At 37.2% G+C, this 22,869-nt stretch overlaps 2 protein-coding genes across 7 annotated transcripts; one reads left to right on the top strand and one right to left on the bottom strand.

Annotated features, from left to right (window-relative positions):
* Positions 1–1,072: 1,072 nt before the first annotated feature.
* On the top strand, positions 1,073–17,807 carry LOC104600270 (uncharacterized). 6 transcript variants are annotated; one of them, XM_088895484.1, is made up of 17 exons: positions 1,073–1,302; positions 2,164–2,560; positions 2,801–2,923; positions 3,764–3,905; positions 3,989–4,314; positions 4,561–4,619; positions 4,748–4,842; positions 5,145–5,247; positions 5,357–5,451; positions 5,521–5,583; positions 7,977–8,052; positions 8,145–8,253; positions 8,364–8,476; positions 8,691–8,749; positions 9,266–9,374; positions 9,563–9,673; positions 9,769–10,020. In XM_088895484.1, exons 2-17 carry the CDS (start codon positions 2,170–2,172, stop codon positions 10,003–10,005), a joined length of 2,211 nt encoding a protein of 736 aa, XP_088751610.1. In that variant the 5' UTR covers positions 1,073–1,302; positions 2,164–2,169; the 3' UTR covers positions 10,006–10,020. The 6 variants fall into 6 exon arrangements, with proteins under 6 accessions (XP_088751610.1, XP_088751613.1, XP_088751611.1 ...); XM_088895485.1 differs by lacking the exon at positions 9,769–10,020 and adding an exon at positions 17,739–17,807 and having other exon boundaries at positions 1,085–1,302; positions 2,150–2,560; XM_088895483.1 differs by having other exon boundaries at positions 1,085–1,302; positions 2,150–2,560.
* On the bottom strand, positions 15,070–22,153 carry LOC104600271 (calcium-dependent protein kinase 1-like). The gene is made up of 8 exons (XM_010263132.3): positions 21,343–22,153; positions 19,880–20,023; positions 19,294–19,446; positions 18,069–18,184; positions 17,804–17,971; positions 17,075–17,202; positions 16,819–16,918; positions 15,070–15,610 (listed from the first exon to the last, which is right to left on the bottom strand). Exons 1-8 carry the CDS (start codon positions 22,043–22,045, stop codon positions 15,527–15,529), a joined length of 1,596 nt encoding a protein of 531 aa, XP_010261434.1. The 5' UTR covers positions 22,046–22,153; the 3' UTR covers positions 15,070–15,526.
* Between the last annotated feature and the right edge of the window lie 716 nt (positions 22,154–22,869).

Raw genomic sequence — 22,869 nt, 5'->3', positions numbered from 1 at the left:
GCTATTCATTTAGTTAATTAAAGGGGCGAATTCTGAGATGGATTAGCAGATAGGATAGGGTCTTAATCTTATCCACTCAGAGAGTTCAGATCTGAATATGATTCAGATCTTGAAACCTCCTAATGAGATTAGGAGAAAGCTAATCTAATCTGCAGATAAGATAAGGGTTTATCCCTATCACCTGAAGAGAAGTCTTATCCAAATATGATTTGGATAAGCTGCTCCTAATTGGATTAGGAGCTAATCCTTTTAGGTTAACAAAAAGAAGGAGGGGGCGGCAGCCTTGAGAAGACACACAACATTAGATTTTCTTTAGTGCTGAAATCAAGAAGAGAGAATTCTGCACCCTGCGAATACTCTCTTGCCGCCTCCTTGTTCTTGCCGCCCTGTTTGCCAGTTCGATCTCTAGCTACCTGTGGTGAGTTGCCTATGCCGAGCTGCCCGAGCTGTACCGAGCTGCCTATGCCGAGCTGCCCGAGCTGTCCAGTCGTCAAGAGGCTGCACTTGGTTTGCATGAGGTGCCAGGTGTCACAATTTCACTGGAGGGCCAAATCCACCCTCATCAGTAAATGTGGGGTGCCTTAGTTGTGTCATTGGAGATATTTGCAATGCATGGTACAATGTGCATGTGGGGTGCCAATGTAAAATTATTCGACCGATTCCCTGTGGTTGATTATGTATATGTTTGGCATCGATGCTGTTAACGTATGGTTTGGAGTACTGTTTTTTCAAAAAATGTTAGGATGTTTGTTGTAACTATATTAACTTTTTCTGTTTGATATCATTATTTCAGAAAACGTTTTCAGTTTTGGTACGGTGATACCCATTATCCCGTGCCACATTAGTGTCATATAACTGCCCTGTTGGCAGTAATGAATTGCAGCTCCAGAAAATGTCAAATTTGACATTCCTCCAAACCATGACTTCCCGATTTCCAAAATGTGACTTGAAGCACCATTTTTTTCAATGTGACGCTGTCGCTCCAAAAAATAGCAATGATGCCAAACAGCCCCTAAACTGCCTACATGGAGGGTTAGCACCGCTCAAAAGAAAATATAATAGATCAACTGCCACCAAGAGCCACGAGGTTAGAGACAGACACCGACCACGCGAGCGCTACGTTGTAGTAGATCAATCATCAATCCTTATTTGCCAACTCTGAAGCTCAAACCTGCCTTATGTTAGCGGTGCATCTTAACAAGAAAACGGCAGATGTTTAAGCGGCAAGCTCTAACAGAAACGAAGAACTACTTCCTTGTCCTCGCCCATGTCTGATTTCTCATCTTCTTAACTCTGAAAGAGGTACTATTGTTGTTGTTGTTTGTTATTAGTGTTTTCTTTTCCATACTGGTCTCCTCTATGATTGATGAGGTTTCCGCTACAGTAAACTGCCCTAGATCCGTTAGTTCGTTTTTCGGTAATTTATCGTCCCAATTTTGATTTTCTGCTATCAGTTATCTCACAGGAGCCTGTGGTGGGGTTTTGTGTTCAGCCTATTTGTCAACTATAGCTTGCCGTATTAATCTCTAATATTTGGAATATCTATTCCTTCGCTTCATGCTAGTTGCAGATGATTCTGACATGGAAATTGTAACTCTAGTTAATTTGATCTTGGTTTTATGTTGGAATGTCAACTCTGGCTAAGATCTAAATCAACCAGCTGAGTCTTGTATTCCCCCACTTTAGTCAAACTTGCAGCTACAACTTGGTTATCCGATTTCAATGGAATTGGGACATTAGTGATGGTCGAGATGATTTGTGGTTCCCACCAGTGATTGAATTAGACGTCCTACTCTTCCTTGGTTAAATGTTTGACTAATGACCATTGGAACTGTAAGGTTTGAACATTATGTATTTTCATTGTTAATTCACCAGGAGATAAATTAATGTAAAAAATGAATTTTAGCATTCTTTTGTATAGCACTTGGATTTATGTATTATTTAGCAAATATTTTGACTAGGGGAAATATTAAGAACCCATGTGTATCATGAAACATGTACTGAAGTAATAGATAAGCTGAATTTTGAAAATGATTGAAACAGCCTTATAACTTGCCATATTTTCATAAACAATCTCTTGTTTAAGTGCTTATAATTTAACAATTCAACCACAATTAATCAATTTTTATGATCCTGAGATATCTCTCAGCTTATCTCTCACAGGATAAGATGGAGAACATGCATTACGCAGAGGAGCTTGTTAAGGAGTTTCTTGTCTTCAGAGGGTTTACAAGTACTCTACAAGCTTTTGAGACGGAGTTGTCAACAGATATTGGAAAAGGGTTTCAAGTGGACAAGATCCTAGACTTGATCTTCTCAGTATACGTGCCCAAGTATCAAGCTGAAAAATTAGTGGGTCTATTGAATTTTTTCAAGCAGTGCTTCTCTTCATCCAATGAAATAGTACTCAATACTACACTATCAAAGTTAGAAGTCTCAATTCTACGGTACTATATTGTCCATGCTATAAAATCAGGCAGGAGAGACAAAGTTGTAGACTTTTTTGGAGCTAATGGCAATGATTTGCTGCAAAGAGGCCAGGACTGGACTCCATGGTTTAGTGGGTCTTTTCTTCCCATCCTTCCATTTTCTTACTTATCTACTTAATTTAGATTTAGGCTACTGTCACCATTCAATCTCTTCATGAGTTGGATTTACATAATCTTTCTATCTCTCTTGCTAAGGATAAAGTGGTTACTTATTTTTATAGTTACTTTTTATTTATTTATTATTACTACCTGCTTTGTGATTTTTTGAATGTACCTTCCCCTTACTTTATAGCATGGGATGTTCTTTGCAGCCATTCCATATCTAAAAAATCCAAGCTTGGATCCTCAGTTCCGTGTCTTTTTTTCAAGGGAGTGGTTCGATGCCTTGCATCTTTCTTTCAGAAACTTCTTAAGTGAGATCTTCAATGGTACTCATATCCTTTGGTAGAACATCTTTTTTTTTTTTTTTTTTTTCTGTTCAGAAGATGCTTACTTATTATGTTTAAAGTTTAATCAGTATTCTAGATTTAAGACCATATAACAATCACACGTTAAGAAACTTTTGTTGGACCTCTATAGTTGTTTGTTGCTAAATGGATTTTATTATCCTACTATTGTATGTAATTCTTTCTATTTTAAGATCAGATTTTGATAGATGTTGAGGTGTGGAATGTATCTATCCCCAGTTAATTGATATTATAAGTTAAATATTCATGCTGGAGGGATTTTCTATGGAATCTCTTGGCAACATCTTTTCTTGGGGTTCTAGGCGTAGGTTGATGTTAGTGATTGGAGAGGTGTGATTGTTTTATATGTGGAATGGTGTTTTGTCTTCTGATGGGATGTTGTTTGTTTTTGGGGTGAATGTTTTGTAGGTTTGTTTGTGTGGGGGTTTTGTGGTGTGTGATTGTTGAGCCGTTGCTTCTCTCTGCTGATTTCTTATCACCTTTCTTGTACTTCTCTTTTTTCTTTTTAATAAAATTTTTCTTTTACTATAAAAAATATATTATTCCTTTTTATAGTTAAATAATTTTTTTGATCAATAATTTTTACAGTTAAATAATGTCAAAATAGTTTATCATTTTCCAACATTTTTAAACAAAGTATATCAGTTAGATCACAGCAAATTTAGATTATAATGGCTGTTTTACTTTGGCAACACTAGAATTATCATTTTACCTCTAGTTATTACTAGAGGATGTCAACCAGTTCTTCTGCAAATTCATCTTATTGCATATATTATTTTCAAAAAAATGTTTCCTTAACGAATTCACGCATCCCTGTCCTATTAAGGATCAGTACTGAGAAGAATACCGTTAAGCGTCTCAAGAAAGACATTAAGCAACTTAACATTAAATTGTCACAACTCCAGGCTTTATTGGAGGAAAAGGAGACCCAGCTATGCCAATTAAGGGGGTATTTTTTCGTTCTATATTCATCACTGTTGCTAGTTGACATGATGCAAGTTTCTGAATGAAACCAATGTTGCTTGCATTTAGTACTGCTTCATCAGCAATGGAAAGAAGCCTGCTTGAAAAGAATGGGTCTTCACATTCACAAGCTTCAAATGGAACTGCAGTAAAGACCGTAAATGAAGAAAATGATCTTTCATCCAGGGGTTTTCTTGAAACTAGTGCTGTATCTACTTCCCGTTTACGAGACCCTGGAGTTGGGGAACAGGAGAGGGATGTTTCTGGCCTTACCGAACTTCTGTCTGGTCTAACATCATCTGAATCAGAACGTTACTCAAATTCAATAAAACGTCCTGTTGGAGATGATGAAGCTACAACTAGCCTTCAAACATCTCAAAGTGGCTTCCATTCTGGTCTGTTGCTATTCTCTTTTTGTTCTTAACTAGTAACAGAGATTAAATGAACATAAAAAAGAAATATAATACCCTAGGTCATAATATGTTCCAAGCCGCTGAGAAGCATTATTCTGCAATGAAAACCATCTTGATGTTCTTCAAAAAAAAGAAATCATTGTAATGTTCTTAGCTATTTGTTTACTTTGATCTCTTTGTAAATCTTGGTTTATTCAATTAATTAACCATTTGGAGAGGTTTCAACAGAAAATGGTGGAGAAATGCAGATAGAGGAAGACTTCCCAGAGGTCAAAGTAGACTTCCAGGTATAATGAAGTCATATGAAATGTTTCTTCCCATTTTTGAAACTTTAAACTACTCATATTTGTAATTCATGCTTCCTTCACTTGCAGTTTTATTTTTGTTTTATCTGTCTAAAGACATTGGTTTTCAGGAAACCTTTTTGGGCCATACTAGTCCAATTAGTAGATGCCGCTTTTCTGCTTCTGGAAGCAATATTGCAAGTGCATCTATGGATGGCACAGTCAGGTATTTACTTTTGGAACTGCAGAAGAAACAATGTGACAACCCCTCCACCCCCACTCCAACCTCCTGCTTTTTTTTTTTTGGGTTAACAGTGTAACTTTATTAACTGCAGTAAAAGAATGTATGTACAATGAGGATTGCCTCTTGTTAGGCTAGTTCATACCACCTAACAAGAGGCAATCCTCTTGCAGTCTGATTGAGTTTAGGACTATCTGATTAGTTCTTGCTGCAAAATTGCATTTCCCTAGTTGATCGTTGCAGTCTGATCAGTAAGCTACCTTTTCTTGTTTTATGTTTTAATGAAGGATATGGACTTATGACTCGTCATCCTCAACATCTAGAAATGCAACCATATACTGTGGAGCTGAGATTATGTCACTTGACTGGGAGTGCAAATCTGACCGCTTGGTATGTTAAATACAATATGTTTGAAATGTGTATTATTCGTAAATTGTGTTTAGATAGTTGTGATGTTAGAATCATGCATTCCAATTTTAATTGCTCTTCTTGATGATAGCTATTCATAGGCACAGCTGATGGTGGCATTAAAGCATGGAATGTTGATGCAAAGAGAGTTGTATGCGATCTTAACACAACTGAAGCATATCCAAGGTCCTCATCACACTTATCTTTGATGAAGATTCTTATTTTGGACTTGATCTTCATTTTCTTTTATTGCAGTGTCTTGGATCTTAAATGCAGCCCCGTGGAACCAATCTTTGTCTCTGCTGCATCATCTAGAGGGTATTCTCTTTTGCTTCTTATCTTTATCCCAAATCATCTAAAATTCTAAGTAGTTGAATAACTGGGAAACTATCTTTATAGTAAGTTCTTTTTAACTTTATATAAACATGGTCTTGTAACAATTTTATTAATGCTAAAATTATAATCTGGTTAATGTAGGTAATTTTTAACTTTATATAAACAGAAAGTTGAGATACAATGCACATCACACCACCCTCTAGTGTGCCTGATTGAGAACTTTCCTTGATAGCACTTGCAACCACTGAAGGACCTAATTAATATAAGAGCAACAGATACCTTGGACTTTTACTGTTAAATATAATCTCGGTATCTTCTACGAAATGTTATAAAAGGGTCATTGTTTAATGCATTGGTAAATTCTTGTGCTGACAAGAATGATAATGGTTCAAGTCTGAGATCAGCCACTTTGTGCAAAAATGCCAAAAGTTAGGTCCATATCCACTCCACCACTCTCAAGACTATAGATAGCTGGAAGCCTGGAACCAACATGAGTAATGGCCCTTTTTTAAGAAACACTGTAAGACATATGTCATATTCCCCCTCTTAACATTGAAATATACCAGTCAAAAGAAAAAAAGTATTTTACATCCAAATTTGTCCAACCTCTCCTGAGACAGTATCTCTACGTCAACTTGGACAAACCAATCCACGGTAGAACATTTGAAAATAATCTGTCTTGTCATAGAACAGCAACATAAGTCTTGGAAAGCAGTATTGCATGGATATGGACATGGGAACCAGAATTTGACATGTGTGTTTACATAGGGGTGCAAGTTGGGTACCCGATGTGAAAAATATACACACAGCATCAGGCTCGGACCCTCAGGCTGGGCCTATTCAAATTTTAATAAATGCACAATGCCTCGACCTGAGCATGCCCAAGTTGCAACCAATACAATATTTCATCCACTTAGGTGCGTCCATGCAACACTGCTGAAAAGTTAGAACTAGATGAGTGGATACCATATTAGAAAATTGTAGAACAAGACTGCCACATTAAAAACTTAATGAACTACCAAATCATCACAGCTGAACTCACTAATACCACCAACTTAAACAGGTGAAACACCTTGTATTGGTCTCAAGGAGAATGATTTAGGGAGAGTTTTTCTACCAGGAAAATTTTGGGAATATTGGGGAGGATTTGTCCTCTGAAGATTTGATAGCAATACCAACGCTTGCAAAAGGAGCTACTAGGCATTAAAAATAGTGATGATTGGTAAAATCAGCAGGGTGTTAAGGAAAATTGAAATTCCCTTGTCTAAGAATTTATTCATACAAGCACACCTGAAACATTTGGTGACTTTACTTCCATTTAATGGTTTCTTTTGTCCATTTCTACTTATGAATGTGTCACCATTTGCAAGAAAATAGTGAGGTACCATTGTGATTTTGAGGAATGTCTGAGTTGTAGCTCATTCTTCCATAATTGTGAAGTGATGACAGCATCCTCCTATCAGGCTGTCCCAAGTAGTCTGGAGTTGCTTTACTACCAGTTATAGAAGCAAGCATTTCTTGGTGACCAGAGAAACTGATTTTTCAGAGATTAATATTTGTTAAGTAAAATTAATGAAAAATTACATATATTGAAGTTTTAATGATTTTCTGTAGAATTTGCTACACCATTAATATTATTGTTACCCTTTCTCCAAAAAAAAAAAAAAATCATGATGCTATTAGCTTTTAACATGACAAAATCCTACTAGTACAAATGATATAGGGCAAAAAGATAAAATCATACTAGGATGTACGTGGTGAGAAATTAAGGATCTGATTTATGAGAGAGAGTCCTACCTAGGCATCACCTTAACAAGAATTCAGATTAGCTGAACGGATGGCTGTTCAGCAGGCTGTGGAACCAATGATGAGGTTCCATGCCAGTAATAAATTCATGGGCCCTACTGTGAAAGGTGCGGGCCCCATGTATTTATATACTGGTGTGGAACTTTATCATTGGTTCCACAGCCTGCTGAACAGCCATCATGTTCAGCTAAACCTTGCTCCCTTAACAACTATGTCAATGACAACAACTGCTTCTTCTAGATAAAACAGTGTTGGAGGATGTTTGTTAATCTTTTCTTCTTTTCCTTTTTGATTAGTAACTGGTCAGATTTTATTAAAGGAAAAGAATAAAGAAGTGAAAATAGAGAGCTAGCCCACTTGCTACCCCTCCCTATCAAATTAGAAACTCCCAACCTACAATCACTTGGTTAGTCTACTTCATAGCTGAACAAGATGATATGGAGAAAATTATAATCAACATTATGATTTTTTTTTGGGGTTAACAAGTTTCTGATTCATTTAGTTATTGCAATCCTTCTCTATTTTGTTTTTGGTTGCACAAGATTCTTATGTGCTATTGTTTTTGGCAGCCGTGGCTCAAGATATGTTGATAAAATGGGGTTTGCTTCATTAACAGTTTGGAACATGAAAACATGGAAGGCTATGGTATGAGTTTTGGTTGTCCAAGAGCTTCACATTTTGATGGTTGGTTTGAACTAAATCAGTTAAGTTTTATCAAAATTTTGCCTTTCATGAAGACAGTCCTTCCTCTCGGTAAAGATCATCCAGCAGTTACTTCTCTTTGCTTCAATCACAATGGAAAGATTTTAGCAGCCTCTGCAACCGATGGAATGATTCATATGTTTGGTATCCTTTAATTAGATTATCGTCATTAGGTTTTGAATAAGATTTAGCTTTCAGTTACGCACATGCATTTCTGTCCCTCATACATGTGTGTCATCCTTAACAAGTGGAAGACATGTCAGCTGGCCTACAAATCACAGGATGGCCTGCCCATGATTCTGCAATGAGCTCTCTCCTTTTTGGGCCTGATGAGACAAGCATCTTCAGCTTGGGTTCTGATGGAAAGGCAAGTATTTTTTGTCCTGTACCTTTCAATGTGTAGCTATTCCAAATATTTGGATGGCGTTTTTTTTTTTTTTTCTAAAAAAACAAAACAAAAAACAAAAACAGGAACAGTGTTTCAGTAAATTTTTATCTGAAAATTTCACAGTGGTGGGTAGTTCCTTTCCTAGCTAAAGTGAACATGGAGAAGTTTATTTAAAGTAGGTTGTTCATTACAGATATTTGAGTGGAGCTTACAGAACCAAGGCCAAGTTCTTTGGTCAAGAGATTGTAGCAGGTACATAAACTATTTGCACCTCCTCCACATATAGTAACTTATTTTATTTATTACAAGAGTTGGATGCGTTTCTAATTATAATTTATAGTAGAATAATTCAATGGTCTCTAAAATCCTGCAGATTGCAACATCTTTAACTTGGTATAGGCATGGAGATTTTGATAAATGGACATAATATTTCACAACGATTCTATCTCCATGTGCTGCCTGACATTTAAAGCTTATTTTCAAATGCAATAATTTGTTAGTTAATATTATACTGATTTCAGTTGGCCAGTGTTTTTTTTTTTCTGAAAAAGCTAAGGTAAATTTATTGATAGAGCTGGTGTTGAAAAACCTGCAGATGTCTTCCTTGAGAAAGTTTTCTTTTTTCTTTTTTCTTTTTTCTTTTTTAATTCTGGATTATTGGAACAGCACACTGCTAATTGTTTCACTTCATGCTGATTGTTCTTGTGGTCCATCTAACCCATTTCTATCTTAAGGAACTCATGCAACCTGGGCATAATTGATATGTAGGTTCTGCAACCCTGACAGTGCTGAAATCTATAGACATGAAATGGCATTGGATGCTAGTGGGAGGAGACTACTTGTAACTTCCAGTTCAGTGAGATCACCCATTTATCAGGTGAACCACCCTTGACTTTCTTTTACCCTTTTCTAGACAATTGTTGGATTGAAGATTGAATTTCAGCTTGAGATCTCTCTTGGTGGGTCTTCAATCCCTGTTTGTGTGTAGCATACCGGAAGCACAAGGCGGTTTTTCCTAATCATCAATCCCCTTGTTAATTTCTTTTTTTTCCTTATCTTTTGCAGGTCCAAGGTCGTACTGGTAATCTAAAAACACTTCCACATAGTGCAGCCATAACAACAGTTGATTGGCATCCCACATTGCCCATCTTTCTGACTGGATCTGCTGATCATTCGGTCCGAGTTACCTCCATTTCTTGAATGTTTTTGTATTAATTTATTATTCTTATTATTAACATTATTATTTTTAAATGTTGGTTTGTGATGTATAGGTAATGAAGACTTCGATTTGTAAACTATTTCCCTACTTATATCAATACATATCAAGATTAATAATCTGTTTAGTTTTTTGGCCTTCACTTATCAAGGTTATTCATGTCACCCTTGCTATTTTTTCTCCCTTTCCCCTTTCTTGCTTCCACTTTAACTCTCTCCTTCCATTCTCCCTTCCTAATAGAGGTGCTCATAAAAAACCAAAAAATCGAAATGAACCGATGAAACCGAATTAAAAAATTGGTTAATTGAACCGATTAATTCAGTTTCGGTTCAATAATTTTGAAAAACCAAAGGATCGGTTGGTTTTCAGTCAACTAAAAAACCAGTAATTAACTGAACCAATCAGTGTACATATTATATACATATTTTATATATAATATATCATATATTATCTATATATTATATGTAAATATATGTATGCATTATATATAAATATATATAATATTTATAATAATCTATTTATGATATATTATATATTATAATATTTATAGCATTTAATATATATATATAAAGTAAAAAGTCGAAGAACCAAATCAATAAAAAACCGTAACCAGCCAATCGGTTGATTCAGTTCAGTTTCATTTCAGGAAATCTGAAAAATCAAAGGACTAAGGTTTCAGAATTTTGCCCATGGTTCGATTAACTGAATTATGAGCACTCATTCCCAACCCTCCCCCCCCCACACACACACCCCTTCCTAATCACCTAAATCATCTCCTCTCTTAAAATTTCTTCTAAACCATCTCTCCCATCTAAAACATCTCTTAATCTATCTTACATGCCCAATAAACCATCTAATCATTCTAACGTTTCTTTCCCCCCCCCCCCTCTCTCTCTCTCTCTCTCTATTTCTATATCTATCTATCCACCTTCCAAATATACACGTTTAATTTTTCATCAATGTATTAAAATATTAATGTTGAGTTAAAACTTTTTCTTGAAAAACAATTAAGTTAAAACATAAATATTGAAATAAAACGAGTAAATATATCTAAAATACTAATAAGTGAAAAAATAGATAATAGAAAAAGACAAATAATAAAAGTAAAGTAATAAGATTCAATAATTAATTAAAAACTTATTATAATTATAAATAACATTTTAATATTGTCAATATAAAATCTCTCTCTCCGTGGAATGTTTTGAGCCCCACCCATCACTATTTGTACTAATACTGAAATTTGATGAATACTATAACAAGAAAATAGGTCAAGAAAATATAAATTTTTAGCTACCAATTTGAACAGATTTTGATTGGTCCAACTTGGTGAGAAATAGGGATTCAACAAGATAACCAACCAATAAGGGAGAGAAACAGGGGGCAGGAGGAAGAGGCATCCAAATATAAATGAGTTCCAAGGTATGATTGTAGAACCCTTGATATATACTAGCAGAGATAGAAATTCACCTGGTCCAACCGGAGGCAAGAAGGAAGTCTGGTTAGGGAATGTCTGGACAAAGTTTTGGTGCCTCTACCAGGGATAGCAAGAGATGTTTCCCTAAGCATTCATGATAAATAAAGCGGCCTCTAGGTTGGGAATCATACCCCTATCATTCTAACCTGCATGCTTTAAGTTTGAAGGGGTCCTCGACAATTTAGGCTGCAAGAAGATTCTGGAGGATGTCTAGCTTAAGATCTAGAATAAGAGATCCTTGGAGATCATTGAGGAAAGAATAAAGGAGCTTGAGATGGAATTATATCGCAGAGAAGTTCACTGCCACCAAAAATCCAAGAACAATTTACCCACTCCTTTCATCAATTCACAATTTAATGGAGGAGAAATATAATTTGCTGTTGAATGCGGTTCGGGTGAGCATTTGGATCTCTAAGCCTTGGACAGTCCTAGGGGTAAGGGGCTTACTTCCTTAAACCCGAACCTTATGGCCCACATCCAAAATAGAATAATTCCAGGAATGATCGATGTCTTGAATGCCCCTTTGGCCTTTGATGAGGTATGTACACCTTGTAGCTTTCGATATTAATCCCAGACATCGATCAACTCCCTGGGCTACCAAAAATTCTAGAGCCTTGTAAGAAAATATACTACAAAAGCCATTCAATTATGCTTACAAAATGATTCCATAATCCATACCCGAAGAAATGAGCAAGACAAATATAGTTCTGATCCCAAAATGCCACAAGACCTGCGTATTTGAATAGGATATCACTTTTAATTCACTGCTTTAGGGAGGCTAACAGAAGTGCAGATGCCTTACCTAGCTATGCGGTATCTCAATGTTGTAGTAGATGACTAGACAGTCCCCCTCCTAATATTTTGTCTGTTTTGTGGGAGGATTTGGTTGAACTACCGCAATGGCCGTCTTGTAAGGTTTCTGTAGCTAATAAGTACATACTATCCTTTTGCACAAAAAAAAAATGAATACTCCAAAATTCTGTACACATGCAGATTGGCTTCCATCAGGGCAAGCCCTTGGAGATATTCTCAATGCAAGACTGTAAAGGCTGTTCGACCAGGCAGTGCCCTGATCGAAGCCGAATTCCCACAAGTGCCGAAACCTTGGTTGGAGGATCTTATAGACCAAACCCAGGTAGCCATTGTAAAAGATATCGATATGTCCGAAAACATCATAGCTTATGAGGCTTATTATTTTCTAAAAAAAACACGGGTAAAGCTGCATATGAATAAAGCTTACTATAAGCCATTTGAATGGGGATTCCTAATTGCATTGAGCCAACCAGCTGGTTGGTAAGGTCTCCTACTTGTTGTAGTGGAGACTTGGGATAGAATCCTGCCTACACCTCGGTTGGAGGGTTTATGATTTTGGGGATGAACTACCCATTGTGTAACCCCTTGGAATTGGTGTAAAAAATAATGCTAACTTGAATGAATGCTGCTCCTCTAGTTATAGCAAATTTCCATTAACAGGTATTGTTCCCAATAATTGCTAACAGGGTTCTTTTATGCTCTGCTTGTAACTCACATTGAAGCAACCATATAAGTATTATTATATCATGATGATGGCTTTCAGAGCAAAAGCATTTTCTGTCCACTATATACGAGTGTCTCAATTTCCCCATCTACCAACATTATTATTGTCTACACCAGTCATAAAATAAGTAGGACCAACAAATATTCAACCCCTCATTGTGGGCCCTATGTTTCTTATTACTCACGTGGAACATTATCATTGGTTTCATGGCCCACCACACAGCTAAAGTGCTCAGTTAATCTAGATCCTTCCAAGAGACTAGCTGTTACAAGCGAGCCCGGATATGCTCCTCACAAAGTGCGTCTCACTCTGGCCTTACAGCCTGTCTTGGCCGCACATCAAAAACATCTCCCATACTTGTAATTATTATTCATGGAGAGATGTTCTTATTGCAGGGTGGGATGTGACTGTGAGGTCGGTGTGAGGCATGCTCTGCTAGGAACAGATCCCAATTCGTTACAAACCTCTGAAAGAACAGCCAAGCCTTTTTGTGTTTGACAGAGCTTCCAGAGATGCCCAACCAAGATGACCTATAAACAATGTTCGGTGAAAAAACCTGGAAATTCTAGATTATTTCAGCCAAAAAAAAGAAAAAAACTCAATCATAGCTTCATCCCTCCCAAATAGACCCTTAATATGAATTTGGGTCTAGTATTATATTTGATCGGTCAAACTCTCAAACGTGAGATTGTCTGATATCAATGTATTATATCTCCATTCCAAGGTTAAAAGTATCAATACATATCGGCCCGTATTGGCCGGTACGCCCCTACAGAGGGTGTATCAGGGTTTTGACTGCTTCAGGGGGTGGATGGACCTTAAACCGGCCCTTCTAAACTGGATTTGAAAAAAAAAAAAAACTACCAATACTGCCCGATACGCCTCTACCGGCGTATTGGGCGTATTGATACTTTGAACCTTGCCCCATTCTCATGTCTGAGAGTTCCACCAATCAAAAGCAAAGTAAATTTTGATGAATTTCAATGGTTAGTATTGGCATTAGTACTAGGTTTTTAAGTGTAGAATATCCAGAATTCCAGACTGCTAATTTAAGAGAGTCCTTAAGCCTCATACACCAGTCATACCCCGAAAACCAGCAGCCTTTCTGAGAACATGGATTTACTGAGAAAGGAGGCCTGAAACCAAACCATTCGTCATCATCCAGAGAAACCCCCATGGCTATTGCAAAATTTGCAGCTTCATTACAGACTCTCTATTAGCACAATGGAAACAAACAAACAAAATATCAACTGGTATGGAAATATCTTTCAACAAATAAAGTATCTACTATCTCCTTCCACAGACATTCGATCAAGTCTTTGCAGTCATTTCAATGATAATTCTCTTGGAATTCCTCCTTACCCACCAAAATTCTTTCCTTGATCACCCATGCTTCTGCTTCTATAGTCAAACGAGAACAGCTTGGGTCCTTGTAACAAACGGCCTGGGCTGTTTTGGAGCTTCTTATTCTTACATATATATGACACGCAACCCCAATTAGTCTACCCATTACCATATTAATCTGTCATGCACATAAAACTTTAAAACAGTCCAAGGCTTTTTTCCTTTTCAAACAGACAAGCCTTTCTTGAATTTGGGAATCTTTGACTGTTTGGAAAAAAAAAAAGAAGTCTGGGCTGTTTGAGAGCTTCTTCCGCATGATTTTAGAGTTTAGGATTCAGGGGTTCAGATTTTAGATTTTAAGATTTGGTTTAAGGTTTAAGGGTTAAGATTTATGCTTTCAGGTTTAAGATTTAGATTTAAGGTTTAGAATTTAGATTTTATGCTTTCAGGTTTAAGATTTAGATTTAAAGTTTAGGGTTTAAATCTAAAAATAAGGAGGTGATATCCTCCAACGTGGTAGGAGCCAAGTATTTTTCTAACTGGGACCCATATGAATCCTTTACTGTTTGTAAATAATGAATATTCTAGATCAACCAGATGAGATGCAACATGCCTCCGCCAGTGATGATGTGTGCCACGGATGAGCAGGATGGTGGGATAGTGAAGCTGAGTAAACCGTGTGAACCTCACGGTTAGTCTATACTTAGAAAAACGTCATCCTAGTCATAAGGAGTGGGCTACATTGAAATCGTTTTTTCTACCATTATGCTCTGTTCTATCAATGTCATGTTCATTGTTTAAGAACTCAGCTGCTATTGAGATTTAACGTATGCTGCTCCTCAGAAATGGAGTTTGACAATCTTGGATTGTCTTCGATCTCCATCAGTGAGATTGCTGCAAAATGGGGCGTGGACAAGAAATATGCATGGGGTGGGGTTTCCAATTTGCTGCTCTAGCCATGCCATGTAGAACCACCCATACACAAATATGACAATTTCCAGTACAAGAAACCAGGAAACAACAAACAATGATTATACCAAAAGAAAGTAACAGTAATTGTACAAAATACATGGATGAATTCTAGCACAGTTTAAAAGGATCATAAAATTGGACTGTACAACCCTTTTTTGATTTTCTTATACCAGCCCCACGGTTGAAGACAGCAAAAATTCACGAGGTATGGGATCTTTTTTTATCAGTTATGAGGTATGGGATCATTACCTTGCTAGAATTTTACTCAAATCTTCCAGTCTGGCATTGAATTCTCCCTGCCCTCACCACCAAACAAAAGGATAAATCCATCCTATGGATATGTAGAAGACTGGTCTCTAACTTTCAAAAGGGACTGGACTGCAGGGAACCACAAATCATACAGCAAAACATGTGGCCATAATAATTTAAACACAATACGTAGGCCAATTGACGTGAGCTTAGCAAAATTTCTACCCAAACTTTAACTTATTTGCGGCGTCTGTTGGTAACCAACTCGGGATTACCTTTCTTCATCATGGCTACAAACTCGTCATAGTTAATCTTTCCATCCTGCAACATAAGAGGGAAAAGGAGATAATATAAATAAAGTACAATATCACCAAATTAGAACTATTAAATGAGAAGGCATCCATTAGACCTTTTCTTGTTATTTCTGACTTGTATATATCATGGCTGAAGTCGATAACAGAGGTCTAAACATCATTAAACCCAGCTAATACAAGCGAGATTTACATATTAAAAAAAATAGTTGCAGAACTTATTTCTTGTCATCTCATGAATAATTGTCCAACAAGTGCTTTTTCTTGCATGTTATTCCACAACTTTTCCATTAATTTTGGGACTTTATTTACACACGAACTAGCAAAACCAATGGTGATTTAACCAGCAATACTAGCCTAAATAGTAAATAGATAGTAATTTGTGCATTTGTTAGTTCCTATGGTTTTCAGACTGCAACCTCCTCAGAAAGATCAGCATCCTATTCTTTCCCCAGCTGGGTTTTTTATCACATGGAAATCACCTTTTTATATTAAAGCAAAACCCTCAGACAAGAAAGACTCCCTTCCAACACAAAGCAAGCCTCTCCATGCAGAAAAAGGGATAAAAATAAATTTTAATTCAAAATATTGGAGTGCTGTAGGTCCCACTCTAGCTCTATAATCATGTTTCCTAGTTGAAGTCAGAGAGCTAATTCATCTTTACCATATAACTAGCAAGAAAACCCATGCAAATGCATGAGGTTATATAGAATTTTGATTAGGTTTGGGTTGGAAAATTGAGATTTTGACATTAGTTTGGTTCCAAGCCAAGGTCTATGTTCAAGGTTGCTCTAGGGTTGGTGGATTTAATGGGGGGAGGGGAGATGTTACAAACATTGACTATCGAAGAGAGAGAGGGAGGGGGGGGAGAATTAAGAATGACTTTTATTAGAGAAGAGTAATGATAGATTTTAATAGGAGATTGAGATTTATCAGACTTTATTATGAGGGTTTTTATGAGATTTTATCGAAGAGAGAGGGTTTTTATGAGGAGACATGTTCATACACTGAGATTTATCAGACTTTATTATAGGAGATTAAGATAATTTAAAAGTTTTATTATTTTGGTAAATTCTTTACTTTTAATATTTTCAAAATTTATGTTTGGAAAGTGAGTCTAAAACAAAACATGTACCTATATAGCTTCCGCATACTGAATGTGTGGTCATTAACATATATTTGAAAATAATAAACACATTTGAAGTAAACAAACCATACATGATCTGTGTCAACTTCTGCAATTATTTCCTTTATGGTTTTCATGTCTCCCATATTGTACTTCGTGAGGGCTTGTTCCAATTCCTCCATTGTAATGTACCTAAAAGGACAATAAATAAAATAGGAATAAAAAATGCATGCATAGGCAAGAAACAAACAACACTAATAACACCAGAAATGATTTACCAAACACTTGTGTAACATTGTAATAATAACAAAGTGAAGAAACATAAATGTTTTGAGAAAAGAACTGAACCCGCTCTTGTCTTTGTCAAAATACTCAAAGGCTTTATATAGATGCTCTTCTTTCTCCATTCTATTCATGTGCATTGTAGCTGTTATAAACTCAATATAGTCAATGGTTCCATTTCCATCCACATCAGCCTGAGAAAGAGCCAAGAATACTTTGTTAACCATACCAAATAATCAAATTGTACATGCAGTCCTATATGGATAGATATATCTGGAAGAGCCACAATCAGAAAACATCTAAACAACTTCAAATGAAGTAGAAAGTCCTTAAACTCATGGTGTCAGGGAGATCTAGTGACCAATTTTTTACATAGGTCCTTTCGCCTTGAAATATTGCTATTTCTTGTGTATTTGTCTGCCTTTGTACAACCCTCATGTTATGTACTAAGTTTTTCTATCTATATTGTATATTACATGGCTAACTTCTGAATGTGATTCATCTTTAATAGAGTATGACATATTCCTAATGCAATACCTACTTCAAAAGAAGAGTTTATTCAACCAACCAAAAACAGAGTCCAAATGCAGTTCTGCAGCTATAGTCCACCAAACTCATCATATAGTCAGATCAATATATAAAATCGTTTGACCTTTTCATTTGGGAAGTAGGGTTTAGGCTAGGTTTTGGACCTCAAGTCTAACATGACATTCTCTCTATGTTGTTCTAGAAACAGGACAAGCATCTGCCAGAAGCACCAGATAAATTGAAAAGGAAAGACTGAAGAGATCCTACCGCCTCCATCAACTGTCTAACTTCAGACTCAGAAAGCTTGCTACCAAGTTTCGGAAGACCCGCTTTCAATTCCTCAAAAGTGATTGTTCCACTGTTATCTGTGTCCATGGATTTGAACATCTCTTTCAACCCCATGATCTCCTCTTCAGAAAGATTTTCTGCAATAACCTGGAAGAGAAAAAGGAAGGAGGGGCACAAAGAAAAAGCTCAAAGAAGGTTCCAGATCCTTTTGAACAGAAAAGGCATAAAAAGGATCTACTATCACCTTCAGAGCTACTTTTTTGAGTTTGTTCATTGCCCTGAACTGCTTCATTCTGGTTAAAACTGCAATATCAATTGGCTTGTCAGATGCATCTCCATCTTCTCTGATCCATGGGTGGCCTGCATTTAATTTCTGGCAGTCAAACTTTATGCTTCTCGTTTTCAGAAAACCAAATACATAAAAAAGGAATTATTTTCAGAATATTCACAGGCATATGCTAAAATAATAACAATAAGACTAAATTCAAATAAAGAAATGTATTAGTGTGCGTGTGTGTGTGTGTATGCACATGCATATTACATTACCTTCAAGGAGAGACTTGGAGAACCACCCCTCATCCCAAATAGATGGTGCATGTGAAATATAGGTGAAACTAAGACTTAAAATGAGACCAACCAGGAGACTTACATATTTGAACTTAAATCATGACATGAGAACAAACTGCACAGTAGTTTATTATAGATTCAAACATGTAGGTGTCACATAGGACAGCTGAAGTGTAAACACCCCCAAATATAAGAAACATCTTTTTGGCGTTTTCCTCAACACCCCCACGCACTTGACCCAATTCAAAGTGTGGCATGACCATCTGAAGTTAAATCAGCCCAACAAAATCCGTTAAGGTCAAATCACCTATGTGGTACTTAGGTTGAGTCAAAATGGGAACACAACCAAAGCTTATCTGATTTGATTATTGTAACTATCCAATCAAGAGGCCTTTATATGGAATAAACCCCCATCAAACCTTTTTACTTGCACTTGGATAAGAATATTGTGCCCTTACCAAATCCAAAGTACATGAGTTCCCAATCCAAAACAAGGGACTAGAGTATTAGCTTTAGAAACCTCAAAATGAGACACCTCTTGACAATTCATTTTTAGATGACTCACAAGAAAGTGAAAAATAACATGGCTATGATCACAAACTCGCACCAACTTTTGCCTCAGAGATCACTTTAAGCAGGGATCCATCTAATGGTGGGTCACAACCCATCAGCACATGTGTGACATGCCATGTGCCACAGGGCAGCTTCTTCCCTCTAACTATATGATGAATGTAATAGTAATTTGAGAAAGATTAATATTTATATAACAGATATGCTATATTTATCAAATATAACAGATATGCTATCAGGGAATTGTATGCATGTTGGACATCTCATGGCCACAGTTGAACCAATACACACATTTGGCTTATCCTTTCAGATTTTGAAGACTTAAAACTTACTTAGAACTTCCACTGCAGAAAGTCGCTCTTTTGGATCATGCTTTAGCATCTTCTTCACAAGATCTTTAGCACTACTGGATATAGAAGGCCAAGGATCAGACACGAAATCAATATGACCTCGAAGAATAGCATCAAAAATACCTTGCTCATTCTCTGCAATAAAAAATAAAAGTCATCAAAAACAATATCAGAACACCTGACTCAGAATTAGGTGATATTTAGCATTTGAAACTTAGGAAATAAAAGGACCAGAGACTCATCATCCTTAACCAAACCCATTTTCAGTGTACATGTGGCCATTCACTTGTTGACCCATGCCATGACATGATAAGTGAAGGGCATAGCCCAACCTAAATGGACACTTCTAACCACCCTAATTATTGACCTCTCTTACAACTGAGCTCTAAATCCATAGTTCCAGTATGGATCCTCTAAATATTCTATTTTTTTTGCTCCACGCCCCAGGCAAAATAAAAGGAATACAAGGTTTGGACCAAAGAGATTGCAAATAATCACAAGGATGCAAGCATGGGATCAACAGAAAATGACGGATGTTTTCCCTCATTAATACGGATGGAGTAGGTACCTCCCCAAAAAGGCGGGACACCACTAAGAAGAATGTAGAGTATCACTCCAGCACTCCAAATATCAGCCTCAGCCCCATAGTTTCGTCGCAACACTTCTGGAGCTACATAATATGCACTTCCAACAAGATCTCTGAATACTTCCACTGCGGACCGCATAAACATTGTAAAAAAAATGGCACTGGTTAGAAATGCATCATGAGTTTCTTTTTTTTTTTCATTTTTTAGAATAAGCAACTACTAGAAACACTAATAATCATGCAAAGAAAAAGCAGTGGTTTTCCATAACATCCGGAAGGATCATAATAGCTTATAATATTTTAAGCCCGAGATGAAATGTCTTAATAGTTAACTTGGGATGCTTGAAATTCATTTGTGGACATAGCATATGAAGAATGTAAAGTTAAAATGGAATGAAGTGTCACTATTTTCATTTGGCATCTCTAACAATTCGTGAAACAAACTAAAAGAACAGAAATTAAGTGATCAGCATATACAAGAAACTAGATGCATGTAAGTAACATTATAAGAAACAGGAAAGCATTATCTTGCTTTCATTAAAGACTCATTTTGAATCATGAATATGGATTACCTTTGGTGGTTCTAAATGATGCTACTGCATCAACTATTCTTAGATCCAAGGTTTGTCAATTGAAGTGGCCCCATTGACAAAAAATCAAAGGTATGATGATAAATCTTTTCCTGTCTTTTGATAGAAAAGTGGTTAGCATAGTACATTCAGGTAGTATTTTGAAAGCAACTGAAATAGATGCTGAACGCCAAAACTTAAATCTAGGAGTGCTATTGTACTTAAGCATTCAGCAAGGTGGAAGGTTACTAGAAGGCTGAAAAGGTACTTCTAAATTTGGAATCTTTTCTGCATTCCACTTTCAGCGTCTATTTCAGCAGTTTTTAGATACCACCTTATTGGCTTAGCAGGTCCAATTGTGATATAATCCCAAATATCGTTTAACATGCAGGGAAACTTGCTAACATATCAAACTGACAAGACAAGTGAAATACTTATGCCAAGCATTGATGAATTAAGACAACCAGACAAGTTAGTTACGTTTTTTATAAGTCGCTACACTAATTCAATATTATAGTAAAACATTAGGTTATATGAGTAGCATAATATGTATAAATCCCACGATCAGTCATGAGTCAAGCAGCTAATTGAGCTACGAGATCGAAACGACTCCGTCATTATTTTCATAAGACGAGTCAAGAACATAAATGAATAAAGTCCTATAATATTTCTGTAGGTTTTCTCAACCAGGCTTAATAGCACTTCTGCTCTCTACCATCATTTACCTCCGTAGCTTTAATTATTATCTTAACAGGGTTTTGCATAAAACCTACGCAATTTAATGCTACAATAAAATCTATAAACAATGAGAGGGGATGCGTAGAGGCAGTCTAAAAGTGGATTTTACGATAGAGAGAAAAGAAGGGGAGAAATTACCAGGTTTAAAGAAAACGGATAGCCCAAAATCTGTGGCCTTCAAAGGGGAATCCTCCTCCTTACTCAGAAACAGAAAATTTTCAGGTTTAAGATCCCGGTGCATCACCCCCATGGAGTGGCAATTATGAACCACGGTCACGATCTGACGACACAACGCCGCAGCCGCTCGTTCAGAGTAATGACCCTTGGCAATGATTCTATCGAACAGCTCACCACCTTCACATAGCTCCATCACCAAATTCACTGACTGACGGTCCTCATACGCCCCTTTCAGCTCCACTATGTTACGGTGCCCCGTGAGGTGGTGCATGATCTGAACCTCCCTGCGGACGTCCTCGATGTCATCACGATTGACGAGCTTACGAGTGGCGATGGATTTACAGGCGTATTGCTGTTTAGTTTCCTTATGTGTGACCAAGTAGGTGACACCGAACTGACCACGGCCGAGCTCGCGCCCGAAAATGTACGTGGACCGTACATCTTCCATCGGACGGCCGAGGACGCGGCCGGTGCTTGAGAGTGGACGATGAACGAAGGACGGAGGTTGCTGTGGGCCTTGGTGCAGGATGGAAGGAGGCGGCGTAGGTTTATCATCGGGGCGCACGTTAATGACGTTGTTGGTTGGGGGTGGCGCATGTAAGTTTGCTGCTCCGCCTGGTTGGAGTTGATCGCCGTTGGACGGTAAGCCGTTGCAGTTGCCCATCTCCGACAGTAAGGCAGCGATGGGTTCGGTTTCGGTGTGACTTGGGACTTGGGAGAGAGATATGCGGGTCTAATCTGACAACGAGTTGACTCATTGAATCAAATGACTAAAATATCCTTGAAAGCACCAATCCCCATGTCAAGTACTTGCTCGTCGGATCTGCTCCTCACGAGGCACGCCTTACACTGACTTTACAGAACGTATCAGCCGTGCATCTGGAACATCTCTCATGAATTAAAAATTTATAAGTAGGAGGTGTTCAAGGTGCACGGCTGATATGTCCTGTGAGGTTGGTGCGAGGTGCAGTTTGTGACGAGCAGATCCTATTTACCGCTCGGCGTCAGCGTCAGTGTGTGTTAACGATTTGATCTATTGCTTGTGGATGCGTGATAGCGTCAGCGTGATCAACTTACTTTGACTCGTTAAAGGTTAAATGAAATAAATGCGTAGAAGGAAAACAATATGGATATTTGCACCTTTGAAACATAACAGCTGGCAATATACGTGTGAATGTGAATGTCCAGCTATCTATCTCCCAAAGGAATTCGGATTTGACTTGGGATGTCTGACAATAAGATACGTTCCAACACCCTAGGGTTCGATTCCCGGGTCCTGATCTGACAAAAATTATAAAAATAAAAAACGATCAAAATCCTTGAACAGTTCGAACGGTTTGATTGTCCGGATTTACCGAGTAAATCAACGATTTTTAGTTAAAATCTGGTTTTGACAAAAACGGAACCGGTTCCTAGTTTTTTCGGTTGGAATGTTTGGCCAGTTCGGTTTTGAAAACCATACTCGCATGAGATATGTGATTTCAGATC

This window comes from Nelumbo nucifera, chromosome 1 (assembly GCF_055504915.1).
Source record: "Nelumbo nucifera cultivar China Antique chromosome 1, China Antique-T2T, whole genome shotgun sequence".
Taxonomy (NCBI): Eukaryota; Viridiplantae; Streptophyta; class Magnoliopsida; order Proteales; family Nelumbonaceae; genus Nelumbo; species Nelumbo nucifera.
This window is presented reverse-complemented; position numbering and strand designations above follow the sequence as displayed.

Bases quoted from the DNA above. Each gene is read 5' to 3' on its own strand.
- LOC104600270 (XM_088895484.1), top strand. From the start codon at position 2,170: ATGGAGAACATGCATTACGCAGAGGAGCTTGTTAAGGAGTTTCTTGTC. The intron at 2,924-3,763 runs ATATCCTTTGGT...TAACGAATTCAC, and splicing joins TGAGATCTTCAATGGTACTC to GCATCCCTGTCCTATTAAGG. The intron at 3,906-3,988 runs GTATTTTTTCGT...GCTTGCATTTAG, and splicing joins CAGCTATGCCAATTAAGGGG to TACTGCTTCATCAGCAATGG.
- LOC104600271 (XM_010263132.3), bottom strand. From the start codon at position 22,045: ATGGGCAACTGCAACGGCTTACCGTCCAACGGCGATCAACTCCAACCA. The intron at 20,024-21,342 runs GTAATTTCTCCC...TGCGGTCCGCAG, and splicing joins ATCCGTTTTCTTTAAACCTG to TGGAAGTATTCAGAGATCTT. The intron at 15,611-16,818 runs GTATGGTTTGTT...CTTATGTTGCAG, and splicing joins CAGAAGTTGACACAGATCAT to GATGGAAAGATTAACTATGA.